Below are 14,684 nucleotides of genomic sequence, written 5' to 3'. Positions count from 1 at the left end.
TCAATTTTAACCATCTTCCCTGTCCCTGCTGAAGAAAAGCAGGCCCAAACCATGATGCTGCCACCACCATGTTTGACAGTGGGGATGGTGTGTTCAGGGTGATGAACTGTGTTGCTTTTATGCCAAACATAACGTTTTGCATTGTTGCCAAAAAGTTCCATTTTGGTTTCATCTGACCAGAGCACCTTCTTCCACATGTTTGGTGTGTCTCCCAGGTGGCTTTTGGCAAACTTTAAATGACACTTTTTATGGATATCTTTAAGAAATGGCTTTCTTCTTGTCACTCTTCCATAAAGGCCAGATTTGTGCAATATACGACTGATTGTTGTCCTATGGACAGAGTCTCCCACCTCAGCTGTAGATCTCTGCAGTTCATCCAGAGTGATCATGGGCCTCTTGGCTGCATCTCTGATCAGTCTTCTCCTTGTATGAGCTGAAAGTTTAGAGGGACGGCCAGGTCTTGGTAGATTTGCAGTGGTCTGATACTCCTTCCATTTCAATATTATCGCTTGCACAGTGCTCCTTGGGATGTTTAAAGCTTGGGAAATCTTTTTGTATCTAAATCCGGCTTTAAAATTCTTCACAACAGTATCTCGGACCTGCCTGGTGTGTTCCTTGTTCTTCATGATGCTCTCTGCGCATTTAACGGACCTCTGAGACTATCACAGTGCAGGTGCATTTATACGGAGACTTGATTACACACAGGTGGATTGTATTTATCATCATTAGTCATTTAGGTCAACAGTGGATCATTCAGAGATCCTCACTGAACTTCTGGAGAGAGTTTGCTGCACTGAAAGTAAAGGGGCTGAATAGTTTTGAGCGCCCAATTTTTCAGTTTTTGATTTGTTTAAAAAGTTTGAAATATCCAATAAATGTTGTTCCACTTCATGATTGTGTCCCACTTGTTGTTGATTCTTCACAAAAAAATACAGTTGTATATCTTTATGTTTGAAGCCTGAAATGTGGCAAAAGGTCACAAAGTTCAAGGGGGCCGAATACTTTCGCACGGCACTGTACCTGACGATAACAGACAACTGCAAGCAGACTGGTGGCACCATAGGTCCCAGAGTGGTGGGGCAATTTTTACCCCCTAGTTTCTGGAGTTGTTCCTTATAAGTTAACCTAACTAGGAAAACTCTGAACCCTTTAAGGTATGACAGTGATTAATCAGTTGTAAAAAGGTTTCATATGGGCTGTGATGGGACCAGTTTTTCCTAATCAGGTCACATGGTTTTAAAAAACTCCTGACCCTGGGGCGATGAAAGCCCTGTCAAACTGCAGCTTCCTTATATTTGTTCATATAAATTATATTTAGACCGGATTAGGAGGGGGATTTCCTCTACCCAGACACATAGACAACAGAACTCACAGGGCTGAGCTTGCTTAATGCATGTTTGCATCATGCAGGCCTATGCAACTGTTGGCCTTATAAAACATTTACTCATATCTGTCATCACGATTATGTTGACTGATTAATTTTGGATTGAAAACATATAGGCAGCCAGCCCAATTTTGAATATAAACTACATTTGATCACATTCACATTTTCTCCTGACACAGAAATGGACTATAAATACTTAACGTTACCAATTAGTTTACCCTGACCTGATGGAACGTTAAGCAGCTGCTCTTATTAGTAGCCTACAGTTGATCAGACTGAAAAATAGTCTAAATGTCATTCCATACAGCATGTCAGATTTCTGATGTTTAGGTGTAGAGTTTTTGCTTGGGTCTGTCCGGAGTGATTATGTATTATCTTAGCTAAATAAATACTGGAGGAAAGTGGAAAGCCTACTTAAGCAAACGTGAAAATATGCACTGCGTTAACCTCTCGCTTTAATCCACATTTTCATGCATGATGCGATGGACAAGTTCAATATGTGGGCATTCATACGCTCCCTGCTTTTGTTTTGCCATTTAGCTGAACAAACTATGTTCTTCAGGTCACTATACACACACCTTTCTACCAAGGCTCAGACTTTCCAAAAAGCAGACAAGGCCAGCAATACAGGTGGCTTGATGAAAGGCTCCCTGTTAACCAGGTTTACTATTGATACCAGTTGATATTGAACACCCTTACCTTTTCATCCTTCTTCATGAAACTGATCTCAGGCAGAGGTCGACCCTCCAGTGTTGCCAACTAATTTTCAGGGAAAGTTGCTAGAGGCAGGTTGATTTGTTGCTAAAATACATTGTGATGTCATTGCATGATAATGTAAAACTGCGTCATTACGTAGAATACACAATAATGTTACTCAAATTGACTGGCCATCTCAGCAAAAAATATGTTTTGACATTTGTTCAGGTACAGACTCTCACTCTTTTCTGTACTTCTGGCTGTACAATTTTGATTGAGACATGTTGATTGATGTTGTATGTTCAGTTCAAGATCAAACATTTGTGACCAACTATATTTATTGGGTTTGGCTCGTGGAACCGGTACTACTGCTGCTGCAGTCAGCCTACAATGATTTGCAATTTGCAGAAATAGCTTTCTGCCTGCCGCTGCCTATGCACGAGCTAGCGCCTGCTGCTGATGTCACTCACAATGCACATTTGCAGCCAGGCACGTGTGTTGTGACTTAGTGCGTGACAGAGAAAACCGTTTTGTGTAATTTAGAGGGAAGATACGTGCATTTTATCGTTTGAGTCACATTTTAAAAGTTACTAAAAGTTCAAAATACATTTTTAAAAGTAGCTAAATTTGTTGCTAGGTGCTGTTTGAAAAAGAAGTTGCCAGGGTAGTTTGAAAAGTTGCTAAATCTAGCAACAAAATTACTAAGTTGGCATCACTGCGACCCTCACTTTTAATTCGCCCCTTTTCTGTGTAACCCAGAGAATGAAAGTGGTTCTTCAAGCTGTCCTCCGGCTACACCATGATGCTACCCCACACAGTGCTGTTGAAGTTACTGTAGACTTTCAATGCAAAACTGTGTATTTTACTCAATTATTTGGTGACATATGAATATATTTAGTATAGTTGTATCTAAAAATTATAAATTTTTAATCTTTCTAATGTTGATATTTTTAGGAAATTTCACTGAGGAGAATGGTCCTCCCCTTCTTCCTCTGTGGATTCTCCACTGGTCTACATCTGTTGTATTCGGCGCATGTGACAGATAAAACTAGATTTGATTTCATGGGGATGTGTGTGCTAGGCTAACCCTGTGATTTGTATGCATGGATGCTAAATGTATGCTCTGTTAACAGAGACCAAAGCAGTTTTTTATTGACTACTAAATTATCCTTCGCATTCAGTGCAATTGTGAACTGATCAGTGTATTTGGGTAGGAGTTTTTGTTCACAGCTGTGTGTGTCCCTGCTAGCGTGTGCATGCATACTCATACACATGAATGGCCCAGGGAGATGTACTGTATATGCACAGACACATTCAAGAAAACACAAACAATTAGTGCTCCCATGAGAGATTGGGTTTGTGTTTAAGACATGCACCAGCCAATTATTCCTACACACACCAAAAGGTAGCTTTGATTTCGGAAACAATTGTCTGATTTATGAGACTGCCAAAAGGAACACAAATATTAGAGTCACAAGTGTTTAAGTGAATATAAACACAACATGACCATATAATTAGGACAGGACTTTACCTTAGTGATAACAGTTTCTATATGCATTGTCTTCCCAGGGTGTGATGGTATTTACAGTACCTCCTGTTGGTAGCCCATCAGTTGTGTGCATTATTCTTGATGACAGTGTAGAGACCTCTCGCTCAATGCTGGCTGTGTGCCAGTTTAATGACAGATGAGGCAGTAGTGTGTGTGCGCGCGAGTGCGTGCGCATGTGTGGGTGGGTGCATGTTTTATGCAACTTGTATGAGTACATGGGTCAGCAGGGTAGCCTAGTGGTTAGAGCGTTGGACTAGTAACCGGAAGGTTGCAAGCTCAAACCCCCGACCTGACAAAGTACAAATCTGTCGTTCTGTTCCTAGGCCGTCATTGAAAATAAGAATTTGTTCTTAACTGACTTGCCTAGTTAAATAAAGGTAAAAATGTGTGCATAAGCACTTACATTTTGTGTGTAAGCCTACATGTTAATTTGTTTTCTCATCCTGTGACTCCTCACACATATTCTACCCCTCCCCTCAGCCATGGAGTGCCAGGTGGAGGAGCTGAGGCAGCAGCTGGAGAAACAGACCCTAGTCAACCAGGAGCTGCAGAACCACAACAAGGACCTGGGTACAACCACAATCACGACCCTGACCATGATTATGATCACAACCAAGACTACAGCCATAAAATAAACCATAATCTAAACCACAACTATCACAAACCAATGGTATCCTTTCACCTCTAGAAAGAAGACTGCAGGAGACGGAGAAGTTGCTGCAGGAGCTTCAGAGTCATTACCATGACCTGGGTAAAGGGCTAAATGTGACTATGGCAACCCCCTGTGTGACGAACGGCAGCCATTTGTGTCAGATCACTAACCAAAGTGCAGCATTTATATTAACCCCATGTCCTGTGTGTGGTGTGTATCTATTCCAGACTTCCCTGATCAGAGGATCAGTAATGAAGGGGGACTTGTGGTCAGGAAGAGCAGAGTGGCTGTCATGGCCCCTGAGCCAATCCCAGAGGATCAGCAGGAGATCATAAAGACTAAAGTCAAGAAGACCGTCAGGTGATTGGCTAGCGCTATGCATGCAGCATCATGATATGTACAGTATCATGTGTTATGTGACGTCAGTAGAGTATGCTGGTGTGAATATATACAAAATGTCTCTTTCCACAGTGAGACGAGTCTGATCATCAAGGCCATCCAGAAGAATGACTTCCTGAGTCGCCTTGACGATGAGCAGATAACCATGATGGTGGAGCTCCTGGTGGCAATCGACTTCAAACCAGGAAATGATGTAATCAAGGAGGGCACTGAGGGAGACAGCATGTACATCGTAGCAGGTATGTGCGAATTTCTCAACCATATACGGAGAAACACAACAAACATTTCACAAATAAGGGTTGCTATGTCTGCTTACTATTTCCAATAAAATGATAACCCTCACCTCTCAATGTCCCCCCTCTATCTCTCCCTTTAGCGGGTGAGCTCCTTGTCAGTCAAGCAGATTGTAACCTTCGAACCCTGACCTGTGGGGATGTTTTTGGAGAGTTGGCTATTCTGTATAACTGCAAACGCACAGCCACAGTCAAAGGTGAGATGCTATTATAAAATGTGGATATTGAGAAGTACACAATATGGTAACTGTGTACCTTCCTACATTCTGTATTATGCATGTGCTGTACCGAATATTGCTTGTTGTTATGAATGAATTGTCCCCCTCACTCTCATCGTCGTAGCCAAGACAGTGGTGCGTCTGTGGTTTATGGAGAGACAGATGTATAGAACCATCATGACCAACAAGTCCAAGAAGAAACGTGAACAGCTAATGGGCTTCCTAAAAACGTGAGTTAACACACTTAACCTTACAACTTGCACTCTCTTGGTCACACGCACATGCACCCACCGACCCGCACACTCTGCTAATTCTGCTCTGATATGCTTACGTATCAGGTCTCGGACTCTGAAGGCCCTAAATGACAGTCAGCTCTCTAAGATAATTGACTCCATGGAGGAGGTTTGTACTCAGCCATTTGACACACCTCCCCATACTAGATACATTTTCCAGAGCATTAACATCCAAATCCATATGAAATCTGTTCCTTCTTGTAGGTGAAGTACCAGAACAATGATGTCATTGTGCGTGAGGGGGCGGAGGGCAACACGTTCTACATCATTCTCAAAGGAGAGGTACGGGGGACGTGTTTGGCGGTTACAGTGATCCAAAACTAGGACAGTTATGACACATAAATGGGCTGCTACACAGTCACTATGGGAGCTCTTTCTAGTGCACCCAGTTAAATTGTGCTGAATAATTTATTTAAAATCTCTTAATAGTTAAACTAGTGGGAAAAATCTGAGTTTTCTTCATTTACTGTCATCCTAAATTAAGATATTATATTAATTTATATTAAGTTACTTTCCATGATGTGGAAAGTATTTGTTACTCCATTACAAAAGCTGACCCCATCGAATTGGGGGGGGGGGGATTACTCATCCTTTTTACCTCAGATTAGGGATGTGAAAAAAGAATAGTTTTATTTTATTTTATTTCACTTTATTTAACCAGGTAGGCTAGTTGAGAACAAGTTCTCATTTGCAACTGCGACCTGGCCAAGATTAAGCAAAGCAGTTCGACACATACTGTACAACAACCAGAGTTACACATGGAATAAACAAATGTACAATCAATAATACAGTAGGAAAGTCTATATACAGGGTGTGCAAATGAGGCAGGCTAAGGGAGGTAAGGCAATAAATAGGCCATGGTGGCGAAGTAACTACAATATAGCAATTAAACACTAGAATAGTAGAATGTGCAGAAGATGAATGTGCAAGTAGAGATACTGGGATGCAAAGGAGCTAAATAAATACAGTATGGAGATGAAGTAGTTGGATGGGCTATTTACAGATGGGCTATGTAGTAAACATAATAACAAAAGATCAATTGTTTCAAACATCTTCAATTTTGTGCTGTTGATTTTGTCATAAGCGCTGGGGTCGCAGGACTGACATGCTGACCATAACGCTTGCGTTGCGTTGCCAGGCACTAAAATAGAGTGTCTGCATTGCCAGGCGCTAAAATAGAAGTTGCTTCTATTTGTGGCTCATAATGTGCTGCAATTCCTGCCTCTCCCATCTCCTTATTGATTTATGATAGCAGATACCCACATGCCATCTCCTCATTGCTTATTCTCAGGTGGGTGATTGAAAGACGAACTGAGGTCAGTCATCGTCATGGTAACTATGAAAGTTAAATGCCAAATCGCCATATATAGTCCAAAGAAGAAAATGTCTGGAAGCAGGAGAGATGACTAGAAACGATTCGGGTTGACTGTTTTATGTGTGGATTAATTGTCGGAGTAGAGGACCTTGTGCATTTCAGGTAAAATAACAACTCAATGTTCATATCTCAAAACAAATTAGCTAGCAAGAGCAAGCTAGCTAAATATGACACATTAGCTAGCAACTGCAAGCTAGCTTGCTAAATTGCCATAAATATTTAAAGTTTTTCGACCTTTTTTCATTTTTCCTATTTTGTTGCCTTACAACCTGGAATTAAAATATATTTTTTGGGGGTTTGTATCATTTGATTTACAAAACATGCCTCCCACTTTGAAGACGCAAAATATGTTTCATTGTGAAACAAACAAGTAATAAGACAAAAAAAACACAAAACTTGAGCGTGCATAACACTCCTAAAGCCAATACTTTATAGAGCCAGCAACTACAGCTGCAAGTATCTTGGGGTATGTCTCTATAAGCTTGGCACATCTAGCCACTGGGATTTTTGCCCATTTTTCAAGGAAAAACTGCTCTCACTCCTTCAAGTTGGATGGGTTCGGCTGGTGTACAGCAATCTTTAAGTCATATATATATATTATGTGAGGTGTTGGGTTTGCGCCAGATAGAGTGTTTTCCTAGATGGCCAAAAAGTTCAATTTTAGTCTCATCTGACCGGAGTACTTTCTTCCATATGTTTGGAGAGTCTCCCTCATGCATTTTGGCGAACACAAAACGGGTTTGCTTATTTAATTCTTTAAGCAATGGGTTTTTTATGGCCACTTCCGTAAAGTGCAGCTCTGTGGAGTGTACGGCTTAAAGTAGTCCTATGGACAGATACTCCGATCTCCGCTGTGGAGCTTTGCAGCTCCTTCAGGGTTACCTTTGGTCTCTTTGCTGCCTCTCAGATTAATGCCCTCCTTGCCTGGTCTGTGAGTTTTGGTGGGTGGCCCTCTCTTGGCAGGTTTGTTGTGGTGCCATATTCTTTAAATTTTTTAATAATGGATTTAGTGGTGCTTTGCGGATGTTCAAAGTTTCAGATTTTTTTTATAACCCAAACCTGATCTGTACTTCTGCACAACTTTGTTCCTGACCTGTTTGGAGAGCTCCTTGGTCTTCATGGTGCCGCTTGCTTGATGGTGCCACTTGCTTTGTGGTGTTGCAGACTCTGGGGCCTTTCAGAACAGGTGTGTGTATATTTTTGTTTTAGAATTTTTTGAAACATGTTTTTTTTTCCATTTCACTTCACCAATTTGGACTATATCAATTACATGAAATCCAAATAAAAATCCATTCAAATTACAGGTTGTAATGCAATAAAATAAGAAAAACTCCATGGGGATGAATACTTTTGCAAGGCATTATAGATATTCCATGAAAAATCAGCCGTTTCCAGCTACAATTTACAACAATAATAATGTCTACACTGTATTTTTGATCAATTTGATGTCATCTTAATAAACCAAAAATGGCTTTTCTTTCAAAAACAAGGATATTTCTAAGTGACCCCAAACTTTTGAACGTTAGAAGTGTAGTTTGAATTCCGTAAAGTGAGTGTGGAAGAGGTGCATTTTTTTGCAAGCATAAAACGCTGACACTACACATCAAAGTATATCTGACCAAATTATGAAAGGCTAACATTGAATTTTTTGTTTGACAAGCCACAACGGTCTGACAACTTAGATGGAAATTTACAGAGGATAATAGAGGATGATATTGCCACTTCCATTTGCCACATCTTCAATTTAAGCCTACTAGAAAGTGTGTACACTCAGGCCTGTAGGGAAGCAAAAGCCATTCCGCTACCTCTCCCTAGGAATAGTAAAGCCCCCTTTACTGGCTCAAATAGCCGACCAATCAGCCTGTTAACTATCCTTAGTAAAGTTTTTGAATAAGTTGTGTCTGACCAGATACAATGCTATTTTACAGTAAAAAAATTGACAACAGACTTTCAGGATGCTTATAGGGAAGGACAACAAACACAGCACTTACAGAAATGACTGATGGTTGACTCAGAGATATTGATGATAAAATGATTGTGGAGGCTGTTTCGTTAGACTTCAGTGTGGCTTTTGACATTATCGATCATAGTCTGCTGCTGGAAAAATGCATGTGTTATGGTTTACACAATGTATTAATTATGTTATGGTTATAGTTTACAAATGTATTAATCAATACGAATTATTTATAATTATCCACTTAAATGTTTTCCTCAACAACAAAAAAATTGATGCGAACTGGGCTCGAACCCGAGATTTAAAAAACACTATCAATTATAAGTCAATCGCTTTAGCAGTGTGTGGCACCTAGAAGTGATAATGATAGCTATAGCCTACATAACTGTTGATTGAAAAATCCATAAGGCTCTTTTTTTTTCAAACAATGTACAACAAAATTTCTTGTAAGGACCTCATTTATATTTTTTCTAAAAGAGCACATGGGGGTGTTTGAAACAGATACACAAACATGTGGATTTGGTCATATATGCAAACACTTTTAAATGTTGCCTAATGTTAGTGGTAGCTATTTGTATAGTCAAGGATTCACCAGTGCAATATCTCACGTCACATTTTGTTACAGACCAACAGAACAAGTAAACCTTGAGTTAAAATATCTCTCTGGTGGCTAAGGTTGACATATTTCTTGAAAATCTAAGATCTTTGATGGGCTGGAAGCAGAAGTTGTGCCAGGATGTAATCACTGCCACCTGGTGAGGTTAGCTTAGAGCTAACTTGTACCGTATCATGTTATCTGATGGGAACAGCTTCAATTTAGCGTTTGGTCACATGCAAGTACATCAACTATATTAATTGGGTGATACACATTTCCAGCGTGAGAAGCTACATAACTTTAACTGTGTGTTTACACCCTTTGTTTGATGATCATAGTGAACAACGACTTACTACACTAGTGGAGGATTGGAGTCTACAATACTCCTACCTGTGCTTACCAACCCATGTGTTTACTAATGACAAAAATGTGTATGTGTGCGTGCGTGCTAATAATGCCTGCCCTATGTGTGTGTGCGGATGTGTGTACGTGCATGGGGGCACGTGTGTGTGTGTCTGCCCTCAGGTCAAGGTGACTAAGAAGTTGAATGGGCAGGAGAAACAGATTCGCAAGATGGGCAAAGGGGAGCATTTCGGGGAATTGGCCCTGATACGGTAACCATGGATACATTAGTAGCTAAGGCTATAAATGGACTTCATGTTGTTCATTAAAATGACCCCGGTGTGCAGTAGCTATTAGTTAATGTGGCTGCTCATAAGTGTGGATGTAACCTGCAGTGAAATCCTGAGGACTGCAACATGTACTGCTGTTGGCCCTGTGACCTGCATCTCCATCGATAAGGAGTGAGTCTGAACCAGTAACATTACATTTCTTAATCGATTGGTTGAATGACTAATGGTCTGTTACGTTACACTTCCAGGGTGTTTGAGGAGACGATCCCCATTGAACACCTGGAGCTCCATGATGAGTGAGTACAAAGACACACTTGCCCCTTTTAGCAGTGCCCTTCTCCTCCTAGTTCTATGTTCACCACTTTAGTCTAGTCAAGCTGTGTAACTGTTGTCTGTGTCCCAGCATCAGCTCTATGGTTTTGGAGGAGCCAGATGCTCCAGAGAAGACCAGTCCTAGTTCCTATCTGAGACTGAAGGACCTGATCCCCGTACTGTACCAGGAGGGGCGTTACCAGGGAGAACCTGTCACTCTCGGAGTGGGAGGGTTTGGTCGCGTTGAACTGGTATGTGTGTGAGTTTGGTGTTGTAGTTGTGTTTGGCAAGTTAGAGGCTGAAACCAACTGATTAAGTGTTTAATATTTATTAGGATCCCCAAATTGCTGCTACCGATGCAGTGGCTACTCTTCCTGGGGTCCAAACAGGAAACAACACAACATTAAATACATAATATATATAAATACATAGCACTACATTTACATTTCAATGTAGCCATTCATCAGACACTCCCATCCAGAGCGACCCACATCCCTGTAAGGTGTTCTTCTATCTGGTTTTATTGCTAGCATGAGTTACCTGGGGTGACAGAGTTACATTTAGTCATGGCTCTATTTAATAATGTGTATTTCCCAGCCTCTATTCTGGACCTGGGGACTGTGAATAGACCTCTGGTTGCATGTCTTGTGTGATATTGATGAGTGTCCGAGCTGTGTGCCAACTCCTTGAACAGACAGTTCGGTATTTTCAACACATGTATAAGCGGTCATACAGTACAATACGTTTTGTAGGTGATTCTTATGTTGATGATGTAAAGAATATTTCTGCACCCATTAATAAAATGACTGTAAAAACGAGTAAATCCACATGGATTGATGAGGGGGGAAAAATAGTATGGTTGAGGGGGATGAGGCAAAAGCTATGGCAAATATATCTGGCAGCACAACCGATTAGCAAACGAACTGCAAATTGAGCAATCATGTGAATAAAAAGAAGAAGAAACTATAATATTAAAGCAAAGATAAATGATGTAAAGAATGATAGTAAAAAGCTTTGGAGCACCTTAAATAACATTTTGGTCAAAAAGGCAAACTCAGTTCCATCATTCATGGAATCAGATGGCTTGTTCATCACAAAACCCACTACCTAAGACTAGTAAAGCCCCCTTTACTGGACTGTAGGACCTGTCTGGTTGACTGAGATATCAAGAAATCCGAGCAACGCCTGATCACGGACAGACCTCTTCCCAGTTTAGTGACATTGAGTTTATATATGTTTTGACCATGATAGCTTACTATCTAGGGTGACACCCAGCAGTTTAGTTTCTTCAACTTGCACAATAGCCACATTATTCAATAATAGATCCAGATGAGATGTAGGGTTATTTCTCCCAAATATTATGCTTTTAGGTTTGGAGATATTCAAAGCGCCTTCAGAAAGTTTTCACACCTTTTTTTCAAAATTTTGTAGCCTGAATTTAAAATTGAATAAAATTGCGATTTTTGTCACTGGCCTACACACAATATCCCATAATGTCCAAGTGGAATTATGTTTTCTGAATTTTTACTAAGTAATAAAAAATGAAAAGCTGAAATGTCTTGAGTCAATAAGTATTCATTTTCTTTCTTATGGCAAGCCTAACTAAGTTAATTACACTTGAATTGGGTATAAATTGTTCCATATACGTCAGGACGCAGGTGCAGAAGGTGAGTTCACTAATGATAAATGCAGATAAACAAAACATGACAAGCGTACAGACCGTGAATCAAAACAAACCAATACTGCCTGAAGACTGAGGCTACTGAGGGCTAAATAAAGGAGAGGTAAATCAAGGTGAGGATGAAGTCCAGGTGTGTGTAATGATGGGGAGCAGGTGTGCGTAGTAATGGTTGCCAGGGCTGGTAGTTAGTAGATTGGCGATAACGTGTGCTGGAGAAGGGGAGTGGGAGTAGGCGTGACATCAATACACCCAGTCAATAGAAAGATACAGGAGTCCTTGCTAACTCAATTGCTAGAGAAGAAGGAAAATGCTCAGGGATTTCACCATGAGGCCATTGCTAACTTTAAAACAGTTACAGAGTTGAATGGCTATTACTCCACAATATTAGCCTAATTGACAGAGTGAAAAGAAGAAAGCCTGTACAGAATAAAAATGTTCAAAGAAATGCACCCTGTTTGCAACAAGGCACTAAAGCAAAAGAAAATGTGGCAAAGAAATTCACTTTTTCTACCGAATACAAAGTCTTGGGTTTAGGGTAAATCCAATACAACACATTACTGAGTACCACTCTCTATTTTACAAGCATAGTGATGGCTGCATCATGTTATGGTATGCTAGTTATCGTTAAGGACTGAGAAGCTAAGCACAGGCAAAATCCTGGAAGAAAACCTGGTTCAGTCTGCTTTCCACCAGACACTGGGAGATTAATTAAACTTTCAGCAAGACAATAACCTAAAACACAAGGCTAAATAAAATACTGGAATTGCTCAGTTACAGTTCTGACTTAAATCTGCTTGAAATGTATGGCAAGATTTAGAAATGGTTGTCTAGCAATGATCAGCAACCAATTTGACAGAGCTTGAATAATTTTGAAAATAATAATGGGCAATGATTGTACAATACAGGTGTGCAAATCTCTTAGAGACTGACCCAGAAAGACTCACAGCTGCTGTTGCTGCCAAATGTGATTCTAACATGTACTCACTCAGAGTTGTGAATACTTACAGTACCAGTCAAAAGTTTGGACACAGCTACTCATTCCAGGGTTTTTCTTTATTTTTACTATTTCTACATTGTAGCATAATAGTGAAGACATCAAAACTATGAAATAGCACATATGGAATAATGTAGTAACCAAAAACATGTTAAACAAATTCTTTCAACAGATTCTTCAAAGTAGCCACCCTTTGCCTTGATGACAGCTTTACACACTCTTGGCATTCTCTGAACCAGCATCATGAGGAATGCTTTTCCAAAAGTCTTGAAGGAGTTATCACATATACTGAGCACTTGTTGGCTGATTTTTCTTCACTCTGCAGTCCAAATCATCGCAAACCATCTCAATAGGGTTAAGGTTAGGGCTGTTGCGGTGACACCACACCGACGGTCACGAGTCATGAAGGCAGTCAAATTCCACATGACGGTTTAGTCATGGTAATTAGGCTTCTCCGGCTGTGATTCTGCTGCCGGTCTTTAGTAGCGTACCAAACCTACTAACTGCCTGGTATTCAGCACTCTATTGCCCCTCTAATCACTCTGACATCAATGCAAATGTATTCGGAAATCCAAACAAACACTCCATGAGAGCCCATGTTGCACAACATTTCTATAGGCTATGCAGAGTGATGTGCGCTAATAAAATAGGAGGATCTCATCAGCTTTCTATAGGCTAGGCCTACCATATTTATTTCTCAACTTTCCTCATTTTAAGCACATAGCCTACCTGGCTGGCATGAAAATAAACCACAGGGAAAAGCATCCTCCAGTCGCTATTTAATTTCATAGATGACATCTATTCTTTCCCGCTGACCCTGTTTCGATACAGGTGCATGATAATGGTCCATTCTGAAATCAAAACAAATGTCACCATATTATTGAGTATATGTAAAGACAAGATTAAGTCAAGAATAGTCTGATGGGTGACAATATTAACCTATCAGCTGTGAATTATATATTATCACTTGTGAATGATGCCCAGCATAAGAAACAATGCCTTTTCAATCATAGTCACACACCTCATGTAGCCTAGCCCACAGGCCTATATGTTTTAATAAGGTTTTTATCACAACAAAAGTGTCCAAATAACTTAAAATTAAGCACATTAATCCGCTTTACAAGGGGTGTAGAGTCTAATTGGCATAAATTCGTAACGTGTGAGTTTCAAGTATGGAGAAGATAAATGTTTTAATTTTATTTCTCGCACTGAATAGTATAGGTTTGCGCTATGGGGGATTGTAGATTGACATAGGATAGTGCTTTTTCTGTTCGTTAGGCATACTCTTCTTGTTGGCTGACAAAGTAAATGTGAAAGTTTCTTCCAATATCTTCAATATGCATCTCGGAAATGGATAAGGACGCATGCAGGTGCATCCCCGATGTGTCTGTCTTAACTTGTAGCCTGTGAGAAAGACCCGTGACAGAGAGCCGTGTGAATAAGAGACGCTTCATATTGCGACGCACACTCAGGGAGAAGGGCACCACGCAGCACTCCGGGCTGTAAAAGGCATGGATTTTTTTAGGGTGCATTACTGCCACAAAGGGTATGCCGCTGTGAAATTTGAGGCATTATCTATTGCTATCTAGAGACTATTGGAGTGTGTAAAGCCAGCGCAAAAAAAACTGTCTTTTCAAGCGACTTTTTTCAAATCATC

The 14,684-nt window shown here is 40.4% G+C and overlaps 1 protein-coding gene across 12 annotated transcripts in view; it reads left to right on the top strand.

Moving 5' to 3' along the window:
* Window positions 1-14,684, top strand: part of LOC123991020 (cGMP-dependent protein kinase 1-like) — a 44,745-nt gene that overhangs the window by 7,159 nt on the left and 22,902 nt on the right. For all 12 annotated transcript variants that reach the window (XR_006830740.1, XR_006830741.1, XM_046292134.1 and 9 more), the window contains 12 exons: window positions 4,110-4,199; window positions 4,318-4,380; window positions 4,509-4,641; window positions 4,753-4,919; window positions 5,057-5,170; window positions 5,316-5,421; window positions 5,530-5,593; window positions 5,689-5,766; window positions 9,934-10,022; window positions 10,146-10,211; window positions 10,289-10,336; window positions 10,444-10,603. Coding sequence is in view for 10 of the 12 variants with exons in the window: in XM_046292131.1 (XP_046148087.1) it covers window positions 4,110-4,199; window positions 4,318-4,380; window positions 4,509-4,641; window positions 4,753-4,919; window positions 5,057-5,170; window positions 5,316-5,421; window positions 5,530-5,593; window positions 5,689-5,766; window positions 9,934-10,022; window positions 10,146-10,211; window positions 10,289-10,336; window positions 10,444-10,603 (1,178 nt within the window). In the remaining 2 variants the exon portion in view is untranslated. The remainder of the gene's footprint in view (window positions 1-4,109; window positions 4,200-4,317; window positions 4,381-4,508; window positions 4,642-4,752; window positions 4,920-5,056; window positions 5,171-5,315; window positions 5,422-5,529; window positions 5,594-5,688; window positions 5,767-9,933; window positions 10,023-10,145; window positions 10,212-10,288; window positions 10,337-10,443; window positions 10,604-14,684) is intronic.

The sequence above is a fragment of the Oncorhynchus gorbuscha genome, linkage group LG12 (assembly GCF_021184085.1).
Source record: "Oncorhynchus gorbuscha isolate QuinsamMale2020 ecotype Even-year linkage group LG12, OgorEven_v1.0, whole genome shotgun sequence".
NCBI classification, from domain to species: Eukaryota; Metazoa; Chordata; class Actinopteri; order Salmoniformes; family Salmonidae; genus Oncorhynchus; species Oncorhynchus gorbuscha.
The sequence above is the reverse complement of the archived record's forward strand: the minus strand, read 5'-3'. Positions and strand labels throughout refer to the sequence as shown.